The sequence below is a fragment of the Schistocerca piceifrons genome, chromosome 3, assembly GCF_021461385.2.
Source record: "Schistocerca piceifrons isolate TAMUIC-IGC-003096 chromosome 3, iqSchPice1.1, whole genome shotgun sequence".
Classification (NCBI taxonomy): Eukaryota; Metazoa; Arthropoda; class Insecta; order Orthoptera; family Acrididae; genus Schistocerca; species Schistocerca piceifrons.
In genome coordinates this window covers 337,577,030-337,597,171 of record NC_060140.1, presented here as the reverse complement: position 1 = coordinate 337,597,171, position 20,142 = coordinate 337,577,030, and the positions used below count along the sequence as shown (strand labels likewise).

The 20,142-nt window shown below is 39.6% G+C and overlaps 1 protein-coding gene across 1 annotated transcript in view; it reads right to left on the bottom strand.

Annotated features, from left to right (window-relative positions):
- LOC124789750 (condensin complex subunit 3) overlaps positions 1 to 20,142 on the bottom strand; it is a 185,625-nt gene that overhangs the window by 15,048 nt on the left and 150,435 nt on the right. The window contains exons 18-21 of the mRNA XM_047257204.1: positions 19,764 to 20,096; positions 19,060 to 19,158; positions 18,671 to 18,772; positions 2,941 to 3,039 (exon numbers count right to left, since the gene is read on the bottom strand). Coding sequence (XP_047113160.1) covers positions 2,941 to 3,039; positions 18,671 to 18,772; positions 19,060 to 19,158; positions 19,764 to 20,096 — 633 coding nt within the window. The remainder of the gene's footprint in view (positions 1 to 2,940; positions 3,040 to 18,670; positions 18,773 to 19,059; positions 19,159 to 19,763; positions 20,097 to 20,142) is intronic.

Sequence of the window (20,142 nt, the reverse complement as noted above, 5' to 3'; positions counted from 1 at the left end):
AAGCTTGTTTAGAACAAAGGCATTGAGCTAAATTAAACACTGTGTGCTAAGACTAGATGCTGGCGCTGTTGCTACTGGTTGCTCCACTTGCCTAACCTTAGGCCGACTAATAAACAAGCAGTCACAGCAAACAAGTCACAAAATCAATGGGAATCACGAGGACACTAGGGCTCATGGTAATTTTCACAACAGCTAATGTAAGAAATGAATTCACAAATCACATTGTTTAATAAAAGAACCACCCAACAACTAATTGTCAGTACTCTTCCAAAGAACAGACTGAAGGAGGCTACACTTTCTAATAAAAAAAGAAAGAAAAAAAAAAAAGAAAAAAAAAGAAAGTTACTCTGAAGTGGAACAATATAATGAAAAGGATAGTTATTACTCACCATATAGCGGAGATGCTGAAGCACAGATAGGCACAAAAACAGACTGTCAAAGTGAGCTTTCGGCTAACACAGCCTCCATCAGGAACACACACACACACACACACACACACACACACACACACACACACACCACCACAGTCTCTGGCTGCTGAGGCCAGACTGTGAGCAGCAGCGCATGATGGGAGAGGTAACTGGGTGGTAGGTGTAAGCAGGGTAGGGGTGGGGTGGAGGACGGTAAATTGCTGATAATGGCAGCATTCAGGGACGAGGTGGAGAGAGGGTACGACAGCTATGTGCTGTCAGGAGTTTAGATGGAGGGTGGAGGGGAAAGGGGAGCAGAGAAGGAGAGAAGTAAAAAGACTGTGGATATGTTGGTTGAATAGAGGGCTGTGTAGTATTGGAATGGGAACAGGAAAGGAGTTAGATGGGTAAGAACAACGAAGGTTAGGGCCAGGAGAGTTACAAGAACGTAGATACATTGCAGGGAGAGTTCCCACCTGTGCAATAAGAAAAACTGGTGTTGGTGGGAGGGACCTCGATGCCACAAGCAGTCAAGCAGTCACTGAATGAAGAACGTCATGTTGGGCAGCATGCTCAGCAATGGAGTGGTCCAGATGTTTCTTGGCCACCTTTTGTCAGTGACTATTCATGCAAACCGACAGCTAGGTGGCTGTCATGCCCATGTAGAATGCGACACAGTGGTTGCAGCTTAGCTTGTAGATCATATGACTGGTTTCACAGGTAGCCTTGCCTATGATGGGACAGGTGATGCTTGCGACTGGAATGGAGTAGGTGGTGATGGGAGGATATATGGGACAAGTCTCGCATCTAGATCTATTATAAGTATATGAGCCATGAGGCAAGGTGTTGGCAGCAGGGTTTGTGTAGGGATGGGCAACAATATTGTGTAGTTTCGGTGGGTGGCAGAATACCACTGTGGGAGGGGTGGGAGGGATAGTGGATAGCACATTCCTATTTTCAGGGGAAATGAGAGGTAGTCTAAACTCTTGCAGAGAATGTGATTCAGGTGCTCCAGTCCTGTGTGGTACTGAGTCACAAAGGGAATGCTCCTCTGTGGTCAGATAGTGGGACTTCGGGAGGTGCTGGGTGACTGGAGAGATAAGGAATGGGAGATCTGTTTTTGTACAAGGTTTGGAGGGTAATTACAGACTGTGAAGGTCTCAGGGAAACCCTCGGTATATTTAGAGATGGACCATTTGTCCATAAAGGTAGATGGTTTGTTGGGTTGAGTAGGACCAGGTGAAGCGGATGTGTCCTCATCCTCAATCCAGATCACAAAGATGTCATCAATGAATCTGAACCAGATAAGGGCTTTGTGATTCTGGGTGTTTAGCAAGTCTTCCTCTAGATGGGCCGTGAATAGGTTGGCTCAGGATGATGATACGTGTGTGTCCATTCGTTAGTCATTGTATTTATCCGTCTAGCCCCTTCCCTGTTCCCATTCCAATATTACACAGCCGTCTATTCCACCAATGCACCCACAGTGTTTTTACTTCTAACCTTTTCTGCTACACCCCCCTCCCCTCGCTGCCCACTGTCTAACCTCCTGACTGCACCTAGCTGCCCTAATCGCTCGTCACCTCACCCCTGCATGCTCCCACAAGCAGCACTTTACTGTCCCCCATGCCTACTCTGCTATTCCACCCCACTCCAGCTGCCTCCTAACCCCCACCAACCGGTTGCCTCTCCCATTAAGTGCTGCTGCTCACAGTCTGGCCTCAGCAGTTCGACACTGTGATCAAGCATGTGATGAGAGCCGCGTTTGCGTGAGTCTCTCTCTCTCTCTCTCTCTCTCTCTCTCTCTCTCTCTCTCTCTCTCTCTCTCTCTCTCTCTGTCTGTCTGTGTGGGGGGTCTATTTCTGATGAAGGCCTTTTTGGCCAAAAGCTCACTTTCTGATATTCTTTCTGTTATGCCTATCTGTGACCCAGTATCCCCACTATATGGTGAGCAGCAACTATCCTTTTCATAATATTATTCTGAAGTTGACTACTCATAGCATTTGTTTCCTGGAAAATAAAGTAAAGGCAATGAATGGTTATGGGATATTCTGAAGCAAACTACTACTGTCATTTTCATAGATACCAGGCTGTGCCCTTGAAAGTATAATGAGGCTGATTCTATTGCAAACCCAAGGAAAATGCTCTATGCAATCTTATACAAGGATTCACCTAACATACTGACTCCTTTGTTTCAGCAAGAAATGAGACTTAAGTATAGCATGCCATGGAACAGGGCATGAGAAGAGAAATATTCACCTCTTCAAATCTGACAATTAAAAAAAGTGACATCCTGATACATAATTTTGGACTTGGTAGAAGATTTTGAACCTGTCATTTCCATGTAAGCTCTTCAGTGAACTCTAACTTTACTGTACATAATATCTCAATTCAGACTGGAATGTCAATTTTAATACAACTGAAAGCAGGACACATTATAAATCTAAGTATTTTTTATGGTTTGAAGAAAGACAGTACCTGATCTTAATATATAAGAGGCATATTGCAAAGTGTTGATTTGTTGTTAACTTACAGTCTCCAATGATTTTAGTTTGCTAGCTCTGGTTTCTCTTCCAGTGACTTTCTGTCCATTGACATCAGAAAGATTAGATTCCAAGGTTTTCTTCTGTTGCTATGACAAAACAAAAAACTTTGTATTAACAGTACAGAGGGCATGTAGGTACGTGTGGTGAACAGTTAAGGTTGTGTCACAAGATAGGATCTACAGATGTCTCCAGTCACAGAAAATTTATGTGGCACAAGAACAGGGTAAGTTATGAATGGATATGAAACTTCTGCCTCTGTAGCGCTAATAAGTGTAAGGTAGAAAATATTAATTTAACTAATTTTCCTATAAAACAGCAAATGGGAATAAAATTATAACCACAAAGGTTGGTTTATTTTGTGTCTATAAGTTTACAGATTATGTGTAATATCATATTACGAAATCATGCTTGTTCTGAAACTTCCTGGCAGATTAAAAATGTGTGTCAGACCGAGACTCGAATACGGGGAACTTTGCCTTGTGCGGGCAACTGCTCTAGCATCTGGGCTACCCAAGCATGGCTCACGATCCATCCTCACAGCTTCAATTTGCCAGTACCTTCCAAACTTCACAGAAGCTCTTCTGCGAACCTTGCAAAAGCACTCCTGGAAGAAAGGATATTAGAAGACATTGCTTAGTCATAGCCTGGGCAATGTTTCCAGAATGAGATTTTCACTCTGCAGCAGAGCGTGCACTGATATGAAACTTCGTGCGCTGAAATGAAACTTCATGGTAGAGCGAAAATCTCATTCTGCATGTGTTCTGCTTGAAGCAAGAGATTTGGCTTTTGTACGGATGCAACCATTAAACAGGAGATTCGGCTTTCCTGTAAGTCATTTTGACAAGGCAGCTCAGGTGGGTATTACTATCCTTTTATTTTCCCCCCAAAGCTAGTAGTAGGTCTGATGGTTTGCACTGTTGGGGCTTGTCGCACAGCATGCAATAAGAGAGGTCACATCTCTGTGATTTGCCAGAACAAGCGAAGTGCCTGCCTCATTATTTGGCATGTTCCAAATTACAGCACTGTATCCTGAACAAAGCCTACTCAACAACAAGCTATTCATAATGCTATAGATTCAACAGCAAGAAGCTAGATTCCATGTCAGCATAGAAGCGTTCATCACTCATATAAATTTGGATACATATTTTTGCCCGAGTTCACCACCACTGTTCCCAGCTCTATGACAATTAGTCATGTATGATAACCAACAGATTTTATAAATGATCTATTCCAGGGAAAAGTATAATACAAACAGGTTCTCCATACAGTGCCCCTCATTGTTGTAAATAGGCTGGCCGCAGAAAACGTATCCCCTCTTCAGCTTTTCAATTCCAGATGAAGTAAATATGGTTTCCAGTGCCATTTCTTTCCAGTAAACTGATTGTATCCACAATGACACTTATATTCTTGTCTACACTAGGATCTGTACCGAAAGTTCATGTAATGCTTAAAGAATGCAAACTAAGTTTGTTCTGTGTGGCACCATTTTGTTTTTATGATAAGCCAACGTTAAGTACCGAGTCAGGGTGGTGTGATTTTCTAATGTCCAGCAACTAGCCCTCATAACTAGTAATTGTAAAGAAGCTAAATAGTGCTCTCTATTTACGCAGCATCTTTAAAGCAATAATGAACACCCAGTCACACATCGACAAATTTATGACTCTAAACATGGAGTAAATTCTAACAGAATTACTGGCCAGTGAGTACTTTTTCAACATTGGTGTAGGCGATACATTCCGTTATTTTAAAAATCCTCACAATAATCAATAGTAATAAATAATACTCCTCCTGGTAGGTACCAATAATAGATATTCGCTTTGGGTATAGCCAGCGTTCCCGTATTATTCTGGAGATTCTTACAACAAATAACAGAACAAATTGTTCTACATGCAAATCACGTTGATGATCAAGTAGCAACAGGAGTCTCCTTAGAAACATTTACAAAATATATTTACATTATTCAATGTTTTGAAGAATTCAAGTTTACATTTCAAATTGGATAATTTCTTTTTTATCATATAAAGTATCAAGAATAAACACTGAAAAAGATGGTGTTCTACCCACAACAAACCATGAGGAGACAAGAGAGAAAAGCTGAGTCCTGCAAAACAAATGAATTTGAACTATCAGATAAATATAAACTGCTGTGCCAAGTTCATTCTACGAGCCACCCAAGTCATTCATCTTTAGTATTGGCTGCCAACATCTCCCAGTATCCCACTGGTGCAGTGCTGGTACACATGCACCATGACAGCCAGCAACTCACAGTGTACATGTCAAAAATGTTATCCACATCATTATAAACCCACCCAGCAGCACACAAATGCCGTTACGCTTTCCCCACTTACCTCTGATCTTAATATAACATTCAATGCTCATGAAATCTCATGTATTTGAGCTGATAAAGCTGGAAATAGGCTCTTCAGCTCCTGAATTGCAGGAGCCGACAGTAGAGACATCACATTGCAAAAAGAATGTAATTTCATGAATGGGAGTTTTACAGAAGCCAATCAAAATTTAAGATTATCAACTAGCTCTCTTGTTTGTTGTATCTGTTGAGGTTACTGGACAAGGTGATAAACATAAAGAGCAACAGCAATTACACTAACTATATTTACTTAACCCAGAAGTTGTGTTAATGTTTATTTTCTCTGGCTTTTTGGCTAATAACACTCTGAGGGACAGCAACTAACATCTGCCACAATTTGTTTACATTGTTGTTAAAATAACCACCTTAAAAATTGATTTTTATTCATACTAAAATGAGGGTTTTGGATGAGAAATCACATACTCTTTGCAGCTGTTTAAGAATAAGATGTATTTTTTAGGGGACATAAAATTCTGAGAAATCCGATGTGACACTAAACTCTCTTCCAGGCATTCCAATAGTGTTCAGAATTCACACATCTGCAAATGGCAAAGACAAGAGTGCCCATTATATCAAAATGTCAGTGAAGCATTCACAATGTATTCTCTGGCAAAACAAGTGTGTAGGAAACACACCCTCAGCTGTAGACAGCAAAACTTTTGGAACTGTTAAAACACTATTGTCTGCTGACATGTAGTGTTGATCACTCCAGGCAAAGTTAGTGCGATACACCTGGCAGTGAACTCTGGAAGACTGTTCAAAGATGGTAGTCTTCATCCATTTTGTTTAGAAAAGCCCTTGTGTATGTAATTACATAATAAAACTATATGCAATGGCAGGTGTGATCAGCCTGATGTAGAGGAAGGTCACAATGAGGGAAAAAGGATACGAATTTACTGTAGAATCTTTATTTTGTTTTTAATTCCCTATCTTCATTGTTTCAGTTTGCTAAGTCACATAAAAAATGTAAGTTTTTGGTCTGTGATTGTAAAATACTGATCATATGCTCAAACTCATTCATTCGAAACTGGATTATCCTTTGCGAGGAGCTGGGAAAATTAATTGCAAGTATACAAGCTGAGCAAGCCCTTGTTGCAGTACACTGAAACATGCGTATTAGAAAGTAATTTTCCAAGAGCTGCACAGAAGAACAGATGGGACTATAATTCAAGTTTAAACATTGACTGCCATGATGGTGCAAAAATTCTGAAAATGTTGTGTAGTACAACTCAAGAAAATGGGATTCAGAAGTTCACACAGCTTTATAACTATCAAAGGTGGTATGCACATGCACTGGACAATCTTACAATTGTTTGGATAATTTTATTTTTTCCCTTTCAATGAACAACCCATCAACACAAAAAAATAAAAAAGTATCATGGTGTAGTTTGCAGCAGTATATACATTCAGAGTGTGTGAAAATTAATCTGAGAGTGATAAATACAATAAATCAATCCACCCTCTCCTCTTTTTTTCTGCATTGTAATAAGTAGTTGGTCTGATAAATCTGCACTGCACCACGTGACAATCGTCTGTGAAACAGTCTTTACTCTACTGCTGTTCATGCTGGGCAAAGGAGATGGATGTGAACCTAGAGGCCTTTATTCCTGTGTTCTACCACAAAAACAATTTTTGTGATGTGAGGAAGGAATATTAAATTAATGTGGATATTTTCCTCTTCTTTATTACTGATGTGTAGACACAGATACAGTGCCTTTAAAATTATTTTGAGCCTTGCAATTTAATGAAAACAGGCAGCCACAAGAAGTCTTTCAATTGGCACTCTTTGTTGGAGCACATGCATCAGCACTTTTACTGTCTCTATACATGTACTAACGACATTGCCAACCTGGCAGTTTCAGCATATTGCATACGAAACATCAACACTGCTGCCCTGCACCCCCTTAGTCTACCATTTTGAACAGACCCGCAAAAAGCGTAGCAGCAAGCAACCAACTTGATTTATAAATCAACAGACTGCGACTGTGATTATGGCTCCTCCAAGGTACTCCCATTAGGCATTGCTGGCACAGCAGCATGCTGATAAAAATTAATGGATGCTGAACTTATCCTCACGAAAGCAAATAAAGTTATGCAGCACACACAAGCCATTATTTTACTATTGTTACAATACAATCCTTGTTTTATGCGGCTGACCCCTCAAACACACTAAATTTGGATGTTAACATCCTGACAGTGCATTTGACACTTCTTATTTGTACATATTTGAAAACTAGATATTGCATAATTCAACAATTTTAGGAAATGGCTGCGTTAAGTATGATAGTAAAGGAGAAAGTATCTTCCACAATGAGGTAGTAGAGAAATAGCTCATCATTCGAATTTCCTGGCGAAGAAGTACGATATGGAAAATTCAGTTTATGTTCTTTGAGCTATCAACCAAATGAAGAGCGGTAAAATATCACTTCGTTGCTGCTCTTTCCATGATTCCCGCCATCGGTCAGCATAAACATGCCATAAGCATCAGCGACAGCCATCACCACAATTGAAAAATAGCCTTTGTAACTTATGGCTCGAGATTATTTGATAGTCTGGCAATTCCACAATTCGGCATACTGATCTGCAAAAACTTTCCACATACATTTATCCTGAACAGGCATAAATAATGAATGCAGACGACTCCAGAAATCTTCAGATGGTGATCAAACAATGTTATTGATGGCACCTTTTTCTCTGTAAAACTGAAGAGCTAGGTCTTGAAAGCTGCCTGCTGAGGCCAAATACCTGCAAAGATAGTTAATGAGTATTTGTGAGACGTTGTACTAGAAATTAATATAGTAATATAAATTACTGGAAAATTTGCAGAACTTCTACATGTTATAACCCCGCTAACTTATATGACCACAAACATGTCATGTTTTGCAAGTACAGAAACAGATATAAACTTAAGTCATTTTTAAGGACATATCTTCTTTGTATTTGCTTTAGTTTGCATTAATTTCAAAACAGATTTGTCACAAAGAAAGGAAAACATCAGCACTTCTTTTGGAAGGTTGTTGAAGCCTCAGAAATCTGTCTAGGAAAAACTGAAGAAACTCATTATTTGTCACCCCTCTACCCCAACCTATCGTTCTTTCACTTTAACACGAAGGGGCCTTCCTCTTCTGGAAATGTACCAAACAAGTAAAATATGGACAGTATGGGAGCCTCTAGTGAACAACTGACTACCACAGAAACTCAAATTGGCACGATGTGATACATTGGAAGAAATATGTGATGTGGTTGAATATGACACGGTAAAATTAAACTTCCCTCGGAGACAGAAGACAATAGGAAAGATGTCAACAAAGTATTTGCCAACTGACTGAAAAAAACGTGAAAATATTCTAGCAGTCCCTCATTGATGATGCTGAATGGGTGACTTTAGCCTATGCTCTCTGATTTCAGAAAACTTTACGACATATAAAAGAACTGAACACTAAATTCCTGTTACTTCTGAAAGAGCAGCTGGATGAAGCCAAGGAGGACACATTAGGTTTGTCCTTATCATTGTGGGGTTCTTCCGAGTTCTTCAAACACATTGTCTACCCCTATGCAGAGTTCACCATCCACTACGATGCTCTTGATGACAATTTATCTCACTTCAAATGCATCAGTGTTTTTTCTGACTACCACCCCAGATGAATCTTATACTACCTTGTGAAACAGAACAGCTGTCCCCTTATTAATTTGTAACCATTATTTATATTCATTACATCCTTTGTTTCAATGACTGCTTCATAGCCTGTGCCATATGGATCCTTCTCATCAACACCACCTTTTCCGAATTGCGCAAGTGGGAACTTTCCCTGCAATATAATCTATGTTCCTGTAACAATCCTTGCCTCCTCAACCTTCGTTAGACATTGTCCTCACCCATCCAGCCCCTTTCCTGTTCCCATTCCAGCACTACACAGCCCTCATTCCACCCAGTCTTTTTACTTCCTCCTTGTCCGCTAAGCCCCATCCCCTCCCCACCCTCCGTCTAACCTCCCGACTGCACATAGGTGACCTACCCTCTCTCCACCTCATCCCTGTGCACTCCCCAGCACTTCATTCTCTGCCACCCCTGCTCTACTATCCCTCCGCCTATCCGCACCAGACACGTCCTTACCCCCACCCAGTCACCATTCCCATCATGCACTGGTGCTGATGCTTGCAGAGTGGCTTCAGTTGCCTGAGACTGCAGTCGTGTGTGAGTTGTATTTGCACGTGTGTGTGTGTGTGTGTGTGTGTGTGTGTGTGTGTGTGTGTGTGTGTGTGTGTGTGTGTTCGTGTTCTATTTTTGACGAAATCCTTACTCGCCAAAAGCTTTATTTGTGAGTCTTTTGTTGTGGCTATTTGCAACTCAGCATCTCCACTTTATGATGAGTAGCAACTTTCTTTTTCATGCTATTGTTTTTTACATATGTGCCATATTGAATGACGTAACTTTCTATGTTGTCTTATTTAAAAATAAACCTAGTGACCTTATACACCTGCATCCAGTTACTTTATTCTACTGGTAACGTGAATACAGGGTTATAAATACAAAATCAAACAGGGGTAATGCAGGAGTAGGTTTAATAATGAATAAAAAAATAGGAGTGTGGGTAAGCTATTACAAACAACATAGTGAACGCATTATTGTGGCCAAGATAGACGCGAAACCCATGCCTGCTACAGTAGTACAAGTTTATATGCCAACTAGCTCTGCAGATGACGAAGAAATTGTAGAAATGTATGATGAGGCAAAAGAAATAATTCAGATAGTGAAGGGAGACGAAAATTTAATAGTCATGGGTGACTGGAATTCAGGAGTAGGTAAAGGGACAGAAGGAAACATAGTAGGTGAATATGGATTGGGGCTACGAAATGAAAGAGGAAGCCGCCTGGTAGAATTTTGTGCAGAGCATAACTTAATCATAGCTAACACTTGGTTCAAGAATCATAAAAGAAGGTTGTATACATGGAAGATCCCTGGAGATACTAAAAGGTATCAGATAGATTATATAATGGTAAGACAGAGATTTAGGAACCAGGTTTTAAATTGTAAGACATTTCCAGGGGCAGATGTGGACTCTGACCACAATCTATTGGTTATGAACTATAGATTAAAACTGAAGAAACTGCAAAAAGGTGGGAATTTAAGGAGATGGGACCTGGATAAACTGAAAGAACCAGAGGTTGTACAGTGTTTCAGGGAGAGCATTAGGGAACAATTGACAAGAATGGGGCACAGAATACAGTAGAAGAAGAATGGGCAGCTTTGAGAGATGAAATAGTGAAAGCAGCAGAGGATCAAGCAGATAAGTCGAGGGCTAAAAGAAATCCTTGGGTAACAGAAGAGATATTGAATTTAATTGATGAAAGGAGAAAATACAAAAATGCAGTAAATGAAGCAGGCAAAAAGGAATACAATCATCTCAAATATGAGATCGACAGGAAGTGCAAAATGGCTAAGCAGGGATGGCTAGAGGACAAATGTAAGAATGTAGAGGCATGTATCACTAGGGGTAAGGAAAACAGGAAAATTAAAGAGACCTTTGGAGAAAAGAGAACCACTTCTATGAATATCAAGAGCTCAGATGGAAACCCAGTTCTGAGCAATGAACAGAAAGCAGAAAGGTGGAAGGAGTATATAGAGGGTCTATACAATGGCGATGTACTTGAGGGCAATATTATGGAAATGGTTGGTTGGTTGGTTGGTTGTTTGGGGAAGGAGACCAGACAGCGTGGTCATCGGTCTCATCGGATTGGGGAAGGAAGTCGGCCGTGCCCTTTCAGAGGAACCATCCCAGCATTTGCCTGGAGTGATTTAGGGAAATCACGGAAAACCTAAATCAGAATGGCCGGACGCGGGATTGAACCGTCGTCCTCCCGAATGCGAGTCCAGTGTCTAACCACTGCGCCACCTCGCTCGGTCGGAAATGGAAGAGGTCGTAGATGAAGATGGAATGCGAGATATGATACTGCATGAAGAGTTTGACAGAGCACTGAAAGACCTGAGTCGAAACAAGGCCCCCAGAGTAGACAACATTCCATTAGAACTACTGACAGCCTTGGGAGGGCCAGTCCTGACAAAACTCTACCATCTGGTGAGCAAGATGTATGAGACAGGCGAAATACCCTCAGACTTCAAGAAGAATATAATAATTCCAATCCCAAAGAAAGCAGGTGCTGACAGATGTGAAAATTACCGAACTATCAGTTTAATAAGCCACGACTGCAAAATACTAACACGAATTCTATACAGACGAATGGAATAACTGGCAGAAGCCGACCTCGGGGAAGATCAGTTTGGATTGCGTAGAAATGTTGGAATACGTGAGGCAATACTGACCCTAAGGAAAGATTAAGGAAAGGCAAACCTACATTTCTAGCATTTGTAGACTTAGAGAAAGCTTTTGACAATGTTGATCGGAATACTCTCTCTCAAATTCTGAAGGTGGCAGGGATAAAATACAGGGAGCGAAAAGCTATTTACAATTTGTACAGAAACCAGATGGCAGTTAAGAGTCGATGGGTATGAAAGGGAAGCAGTGGTTGGGAAGGGAGTGAGACAGGGTTGTACCCATCCCCGATGTTATACAATCTGTATATTGAGCAAGCAATAAAGGAAACAAAAGAAAAGTTCGGAGTAGGTATTAAAATCCATGGAGAAGAAATAAAAACTTTGAGGTTGGCAGATGACATTGTAATTCTGTCAGAGACAGCAAAGGACTTGGAAGAGCAGTTGAATGGAATGGACAGTGTCCTGAGAGGAGGATATAAGATGAACATCAACAAAAGCGAAACTAGGACAATGGAATGTAGTCGAGTTAACTCGGGTGATGCTGAGGGAATTAGATTAGGAAATGAGACACTTAAAGTAGTAAAGGGGTTTTGCTATTTGGGTAGCAAAATAACTGATGATGGTCGAAGTGGAGAGGATATAAAATGTAGACTGGCAATGGCAAGGAAAGCGTTTCTGAAGAAGAGAAATTTGTTAACATCGAGTATAGATTTAAGTGTCAGGAAGTCATTTCTGAAAGTATTTGTATGGAGTGTAGCCATGTATGGAAGCGAAACGTGGACGATAAATAGTTTAGACAAGAAGAGAATAGAAGCTTTTGAAATGTGGTGCTACAGAAGAATGCTGAAGATTAGATGGGTAGATCACATTACTAATGAGGAGGTATTGAATAAAATTGGGGAGAAGGGGAGGTTTTGGCAGAACTTGACTAGAAGAAGGGATCAGTTGGTAGGACATGTTCTGAGACATCAAGGGATCACCAATTTAGTATTGGAGAGCAGCGTGGAGGGTAAAAATCGTAGAGGGAGACCAAGAGGTGAATACACTAAGCAGATTCAGAAGGATTTAGGCTGCAGTAGGTACCAGGAGATGAAGAAGCTTGCACAGGATAGAGTAGCATGGAGAGCTGCAGCAAACCAGTCTCAGGACTGAAGACCACAACAACATCACGAAGAACATTTCATTAACCAGACTGATGACAATTCTCATGCCCTGTAACTAGATGTTTTGTATAAATCATTCTTAACTTCTCTATACCGAACGAAGGCACTGGCAGGTCGATAGACACACAAACAAACACAAACATACACACAAAATTCAAGCTTTCGCAACAAACTGTTGCCTCATCAGGAAAGAGGGAAGGAGAGGGGAAGACGAAAGGAAGTGGGTTTTAAGGGAGAGGGTAAGGAGTCATTCCAATCCCGGGAGCGGAAAGACTTACCTTAGGGGGAAAAAAGGACAGGTATACACTCGCACACACGCACATATCCATCCACACATACAGACACAAGCAGACATATGTCTTCCTTTCGTCTTCCCCTCTCCTTCCCTCTTTCCTGATGAGGCAACAGTTTGTTGTGAAAGCTTGAATTTCGTGTGTATGTTTGTGTTTGTTTGTGTGTCTATCGACCTGCCAGCGCTTTCGTTCGGTAAGTCACCTCATCTTTGTTTTTATATATAATTTTTCCCACGTGGAATGTTTCCCTCTATTATATTATTAACTTCTCTATAGTTATTCAATGACGTTATTTCCTATGAATGATTACTTTACTGCTTTTTAAGATGTCAGACCTATTAATGCTCACACAATGTAACTCTGGTGCAATATGATCAATAATCAGTTTTTGACACAACAGAGAAGGTACTTAATTGTCTGTCACATAGTCACGTATGTGTCTGCACGATTGCTTTATGGTAACTGTTGAAAGAGGTAATCACTGGTTTTTTAATTATTTACTATTCTCCATGTTATGAACTAATCACATATTGTCAATCTGACCATCAAGCTAGTGTTACTAATCCACAGGTGACCAAACAACTATCTCCTCATACAGAACAAACTGCCTTCTGCAATGCTGAAGGAGAGTACTCTACAACTAACTGCTGGATTCAAGTCTTAACTAAAGTCAGTATCACTCACAGAATTTCACCTCACGCAGGCCATCAGCTGAAACCATTTAAAGGCATTTATTATCAAGAGTGGTAAGATGCTTACAAGTTAAAATAGAGGTCACTCTGTGCGGCAAATTGCCTCACAGAGTCTCTACTTTTAGTTAAGCACCCAATACAAGGTGTGGCTATAAAATAACTTCACACAAATTTTCCGTTCATGGAAACCATGCTGCAGGTCCTTCTTTGTGGGCTCCTCAATGACACGCATAGCTTTTTCTTTCGCTGCTTCAGCGGACTAAAATCTTATTCGTTTTAGTGCAAATTTGGCCTTGGTGAATACATAGAAGTCACATGGCACTAGGTCACACAAATAAGATGGGTGGTCTAACACAGTGATACTGTATGTCACTAGAAATCTCTTAACAGACTTTTTAGCATGAGCCAGTGTGTTGCCTTGATGCACAACCCATGACTCATTCTTCCACATTTTGGATTTTCTTTCCCCCCTCTCTCACAGAGTTGAGCAAGAACCTCAAGGTAGTAATACTGATTATTAGTTTGACCTTCAGGGACTCCGTGAGCTACACAATATCATTCGTATTGAAAATAACTACCATCATTGCTGTGAATCTTTATTCGCCATTCGAGGTTTCTTCGTTGAATTGGGCCCTTCCAATGCATGGATTGGCATTTAGTTTCTGCATCATCAGTGAAAACCCAAAGTTAGTCCAATATCATCACTCTCTCCCAGAAACTACGATAATTTTCAATGATATTCAAAGTATCAATACAAACAATTTCATGAGCTGCTTTTTGTTTAATTGTGAGAATTTTTGACACCAGTTTCGCACACACTTTCCTTATGTTAAATTGACTACCGTATTTACTCGAATCTAAGCCGCACCTGCGAAATGAGACTCTAAATCAAGGAAAAAAAAATTTCCCGAATCTAAGCCGCACCTGAAATTCGAGACTCGAAATTCCAAGGGAGAGAAGAGTTTTAGGCCGCACATCCAAATTGAAACGAAGTTGGTCCATTGTAATACAATTTAGGTTGAATGAATGACGATACGATACAGCTACAGTAGTTTGGTTCGAGTTTTAAGCTTAGCAGTTAAGCTTTACCATGTAGCCATTGCTATGCGTCAGGTGCTCCGTCCGTATTTATACGGGTACCATTCCTTTATCACGTGCTTCGTCTGGTTTGAATTGATTGCTTACTTTTCTTTGATCTGGCAAGTGCCGTTCTCTTTGTTATAGGTGTTCACGTCATTCAAAGCTGAAAATGCATTACTGTACTGTGTCATGCATTGTTTGTCGCATTCTGATAACGAGTGTTTACGGCCTGTCGCGGCTCGCGGCATGGCTTGCTTTTGTGCGCGCTACCGCCGCTTACCAAAAAAAAAAAAAAAAAGGAGAGAGAGAGAGAGAGAGAGAGAGAGAGAGAGAGAGAGAGAGAGAGAGAGAGAGAGAGAGAGAGAGAGGAATCGTCTCATTAGCGAAACAATGGCAAGAGACTGCTATTTGTTGTTATTTGCACTGATGCTTTCTTTGATAATGATCAACAAGAACCAAGCAACAGACTGCGTATGATAGAAGATGTTCTAAACAAGAGTTTACTGAAAATTTTTCTCCATTTGAAAATCTTTGCAGATGCCTCTTTTGTACATTACATTCTGCTTAGAAATTAGAGTCATCTTAGATTTAAAAATCTTGTCAATTGCCGTGCTTCATTTCTGACTGTATCACTATTAGGCATAAGAACAATACGAATATAAACATGACATGATATGTATATTATTCTGCGTTTGCTGTTGTCTCACTCTAGTTTCGTACTTTATTAGGCAGACAGGATTTAAATGAGATAGCAGCAAACACGAAAGAATACATGGCAAAATGTTTATATTCGTATTATTCTTATGGTGAAGAGAATACTGCATATGATTCACAATTCATAAAACTTCTTATTAGCAATGATCTCTTGTCCCAGGTAGGAAAAAATTCAGACAAACAATCCTGCCAGTCGGATTTTCGTAGTACGCTGAAATGCTGCTACATTCGAAGATGAACAATACGGAATTTGTATTTACTTCGTTGGATAATGTATGAAAATGCAGTGGTCGAAACTAGGGGCGGTGAAAAAAAGCTCGTCTTCCACTTTTTTTTTTTTAAATTTACTGACGCAGGGGTTTTGTCGCCAGTATTTATCTTCGTGCCTGCAAAGCATACCTGTGTAGCGCTACATAATTCGACGGAAGAAGTTAGTTGTGGCAGCACCTACCAACATTTTTCGGAACTGCCGCTTACTTTGCACTCGATTCTAAGCCGCAGGCGGGTTTCTGGATTACAAAAACTGGAAAAAAAGTGCGACTTAGATTCGAGTAAATACGGTACGTAAAATCTGCCTAACACATTCTTTGCCAATTCCTAAAATTTTAGCAATTCATGAGGTACTTAACCGACAGTCAGATCGAATCAAATTATCTACTTTTTCGATGTGTTCATCTGTTTTTGATGTTGAAAGGCATCCTGAGCATGAGTCATCTTGATCATAATCTTGGACATCATGGAAATGCTTGGACCACTCAAAAGCCCGTGTACATAGTAAACAGTCTTCACCATGGACTTCTTTTATTAAAGGCAGGTTTCAGCAACAGTTTTTCCAAGTTTCATGTAAAGCTGACAATTTGTTGTTCTATTTTTGCACTTATAATTTTTTTCTGGCAAAACAAAATAACAGCTCTTCCACAAATGAAAGTCACTGTTACAATGATTTGTCTACGGACAACACAGATGCCACACTGGACGGAGGAGGATTCACAGCTATTGGTCTTTCATCTCTGGCATATGCGTGACATCGGTCACGTTATTTTATAGCCACACCTCATTTATTGAAAAAAAGCTCCATCTTAACACAGGTCTTTGGGACGCACTGGTAACTGTACAGTTGCAGATTGAGTAAAAACTTTTTAGGACTATAAGCTTTCCAATTATGGCCAGATAAAAAAACCGCACCATATTCCTAATGTTACTGCTTTGCTGGCATACTTATGCAGTGCCCCATTCACCACCAGTTTTCATGCTAGGTCTTCCACTGTTCTTATGATGGACAACTGCAACATTTTCCAGTTGAAGACACCCATGAACAAATCCATATGCAGATACGTATTTGTATTCATATGACTGCAACTGTCTTCACCCACTGCAGTATGAAGGTGTTCTAAATGAACTACTATATGGGGATTATGAAAGCTCTCATCAAACCAGACTGGTTACAGAGTTAAAACACCTAAAATCAGTTTTCTGGGAGAAAGGACGTAACAATCTCCAAATCTGACACCAAAGGAGAATATGCTTCATGCTGTTGGAAAAACAGGAGTAAAACACCTATACTAATAGTGTATTTAATGTTGACGAGAAACACGTTTGCTAAAACTGGAAGAATTTTCTGTAAAAACAATATCATGCATAATATGCACAACCAAAGCTTTAAAGTCTCTGAAGGACGACCTGTTATTCAGAACGAAAGTAGTTTCCCGTATTCCGTGTGAGAAAATTTATGTAGGCCGGACCACCTGGAATATACGGGAGACGACGTAATTGTCGCCTAGTCGTTGATATTGCTAATTGCTGTAATCGCACTATTTCACTCCCATTTACGGAGCTTGTTAGCACTTGATGTTTGGTTGGCGCCATTAAAATGCGTTGTAGTAATCGCTGCTGCTTGCTGAATCGCTGCTGTGTCTCGATGCTGATGCTGGCTCTAAATCTGGTTGTCTAGGGTTAAAAACATGAGGTCCCGTGTTTTTTATGTGCTTTTGATGATAAAGAACGAGCAAAACCAACAAATATGTAACCTTCAAATATTTATTACTCTGGTGGCCATCTTAATTCCACTGTCCACCAAAGACCATGACACAACACAAAGTAGTACTTCCATTACATGATCTTTGCATTGTTTATCCACCTCAAACAATAACACACAAACACACTCTACCAAAGTGACATTCCGACTGCCTCCTCGACCCTTCTTGCTGCTTGTATTTATAACATTGTCAAAGAACTACTAAAAAGAGATATCGTTTATAAGTCATATGTACATCTGTTATCATAATTTGTGCAGATAAGTTATTAATTTGCATCGAGTGACATAATTTAACATGTTATGAAAATGACAGACAGATTTGTTGACTTGACAGAATAATTCTTTGTTACAAAAAGGCCATTTTTTAGAAGTTTGTCAATTGACTTCTCTAATTTGCATAAATAAGTAATTAACATGAATTATTAAGAATTACATTGGTTTTCGTCTAAAACAGGATTGATTTCGTGAATACTGAGTGAAACTGCTCCTAGTGAACAAATAGGTTTCACTGAGTGATTTTTATTTAAGGAGATCCAAAATACCTAAGTTGGCCACTATTTTTCGTACTTCATATTAATTATTTAAGATAAACTTAGTGTTTTTACATGATGACATTTGCTGTATCAGTGATCAAGTGATATTAACTTTTGTGTGGGTCAGTTATTCAGTATAATTTAATGGGTTGACTGTTTATGGAGACATGTTGTGCAATCATTGTTAACATACACAATAACTCTTCTATAATCATGAATACTCGTTAAACTGGTTGAATTTGGAGGGTATCACTTACTTCATTAAAGTAAAGCCTTTAATATGTTCCGTTACAACGTGCACAGAACACAGGCAATACAGAAACAAGTGCCAGCCAAAATTGCCAGCTGCTGCAGAGCACTGCCTCTCTATAGGACACAGTATGAAGGAACAAAGTGTAAGAGCAGGCCAGCACTCTCTGTGAATGTATTTGAAAGGAATCCATTGAGTTCTAAGCTGCATATGTAAGAGCAGTTCAAGATCATTGTATGCTGGGAAAACCTAACATCAAATTTCAGTGTGCGTACTGAATCGTACACAAATGTGAATGCATTTTATCAAACTTACTTGCTGTGAAACATTTTTTTTGCTTAGGGTTTTGCTTTTCTTGCTAGCTTCAGTTTCATTACCACCCTCAGGATGATCAGCTACGACATTTTCTTCCGCTACCTGAAAACCAACAGAAATACTTTATTGAGAAATACATTATACCTTTACTTAGTTCCAACTGTCTTCAATATACTTAGTAAAGGAAGCTGGTTATGTAAAACAGCAGTCATTCATATAAATGCATGTGTGAATGTGTATTTGCAGTACAGATATTGTGCATTCACTTAAATTACTCTTAGAACAATTTAAATTATTTTACAAAAGTAAGTCACTTTAAATTTAAAGGTATTTTCATTTAATACATCTGAGTCATAGTCTGAAGAAATTATAGATGGATATTAACTCACTTGTGGCGAAATTACTTCTGGAGAAATGTTGTTTTGATTTTCTGTCAACAATTCCTCATGAACAACAGGCAGATTACATTCACTATCCATCTCCCTTTCCTGTAATAAAAGAAATGAAGATAATGGTAAACAGAACTTGTATACTAAATTAGAGATGTGATATATATATCTTGTCATTTCAAGAATTAGTCCATGGGCCCACTTTTATTTCAGATTTCAGTAGCAACAAACTAAACTGAGAGAAAGAAACTGAAAGAATTGCTACTCTTCACTACACAGAAATCACTAACTACAATATTTTTATCTCGCACACAAAATGAATCAACAAATCTGGTATGCTACAGTTAGCTCTATAACTTCTTACTATTACTGGTGACATTTTGGACAATCACAACAAAAGTTTAACACTGACATTACTGAAACCAACCGGCAGATAAGTTTTGGAACCCTCTACAGCACAACTTTCAATTACATCAGCAGTTCATCAAAAGTGCATTACTACGGTGTTCACTGACAAATCCCGAACGCCTCAACGGGGGGTGGGGGAAGGTGGCAATAACCCAAAGTAAATAATTATTCATTTGTTCTCATTTTGGCAACTGTTTCTTCATGTCTGATTGATAACACACAGATATTTGGGCACTTATTGGTACAGTAGTTTCAGTTTAAAATATTCCAAATATCACTTATGCTCAAGAACTTACAGCGATAAAGTCTCCATCTTCACTATCAAGACTCAAGGCTCGTCTTGCATCTCTCATTGCAATTTCTAGGGGTGAACTCTGTGTTTTCCTAGTTTTCTTTTTTCTGTTTGTAGTGGCATCTGCAGTGCGTCTTGTCTTCTTCAGCGTTTTTCCCTCTTCCTCACTCATTTCACCATCTGAGCCACCACTGAGTGAGAGAAGATCATTGCCTTGTGGGTGTTCCATGTTTCCATTTACTTCACCACCAGTCAATTTTGATTGGGAGTCAGGACCTCTTTCCAAAATTTGCTCAAACTTCTTCACATAATTTATTAGTGACTTCTCAAGAACAACCTGAAAATATAAATAGCAGAAAATAGTTCACATAAATGTGCAACTA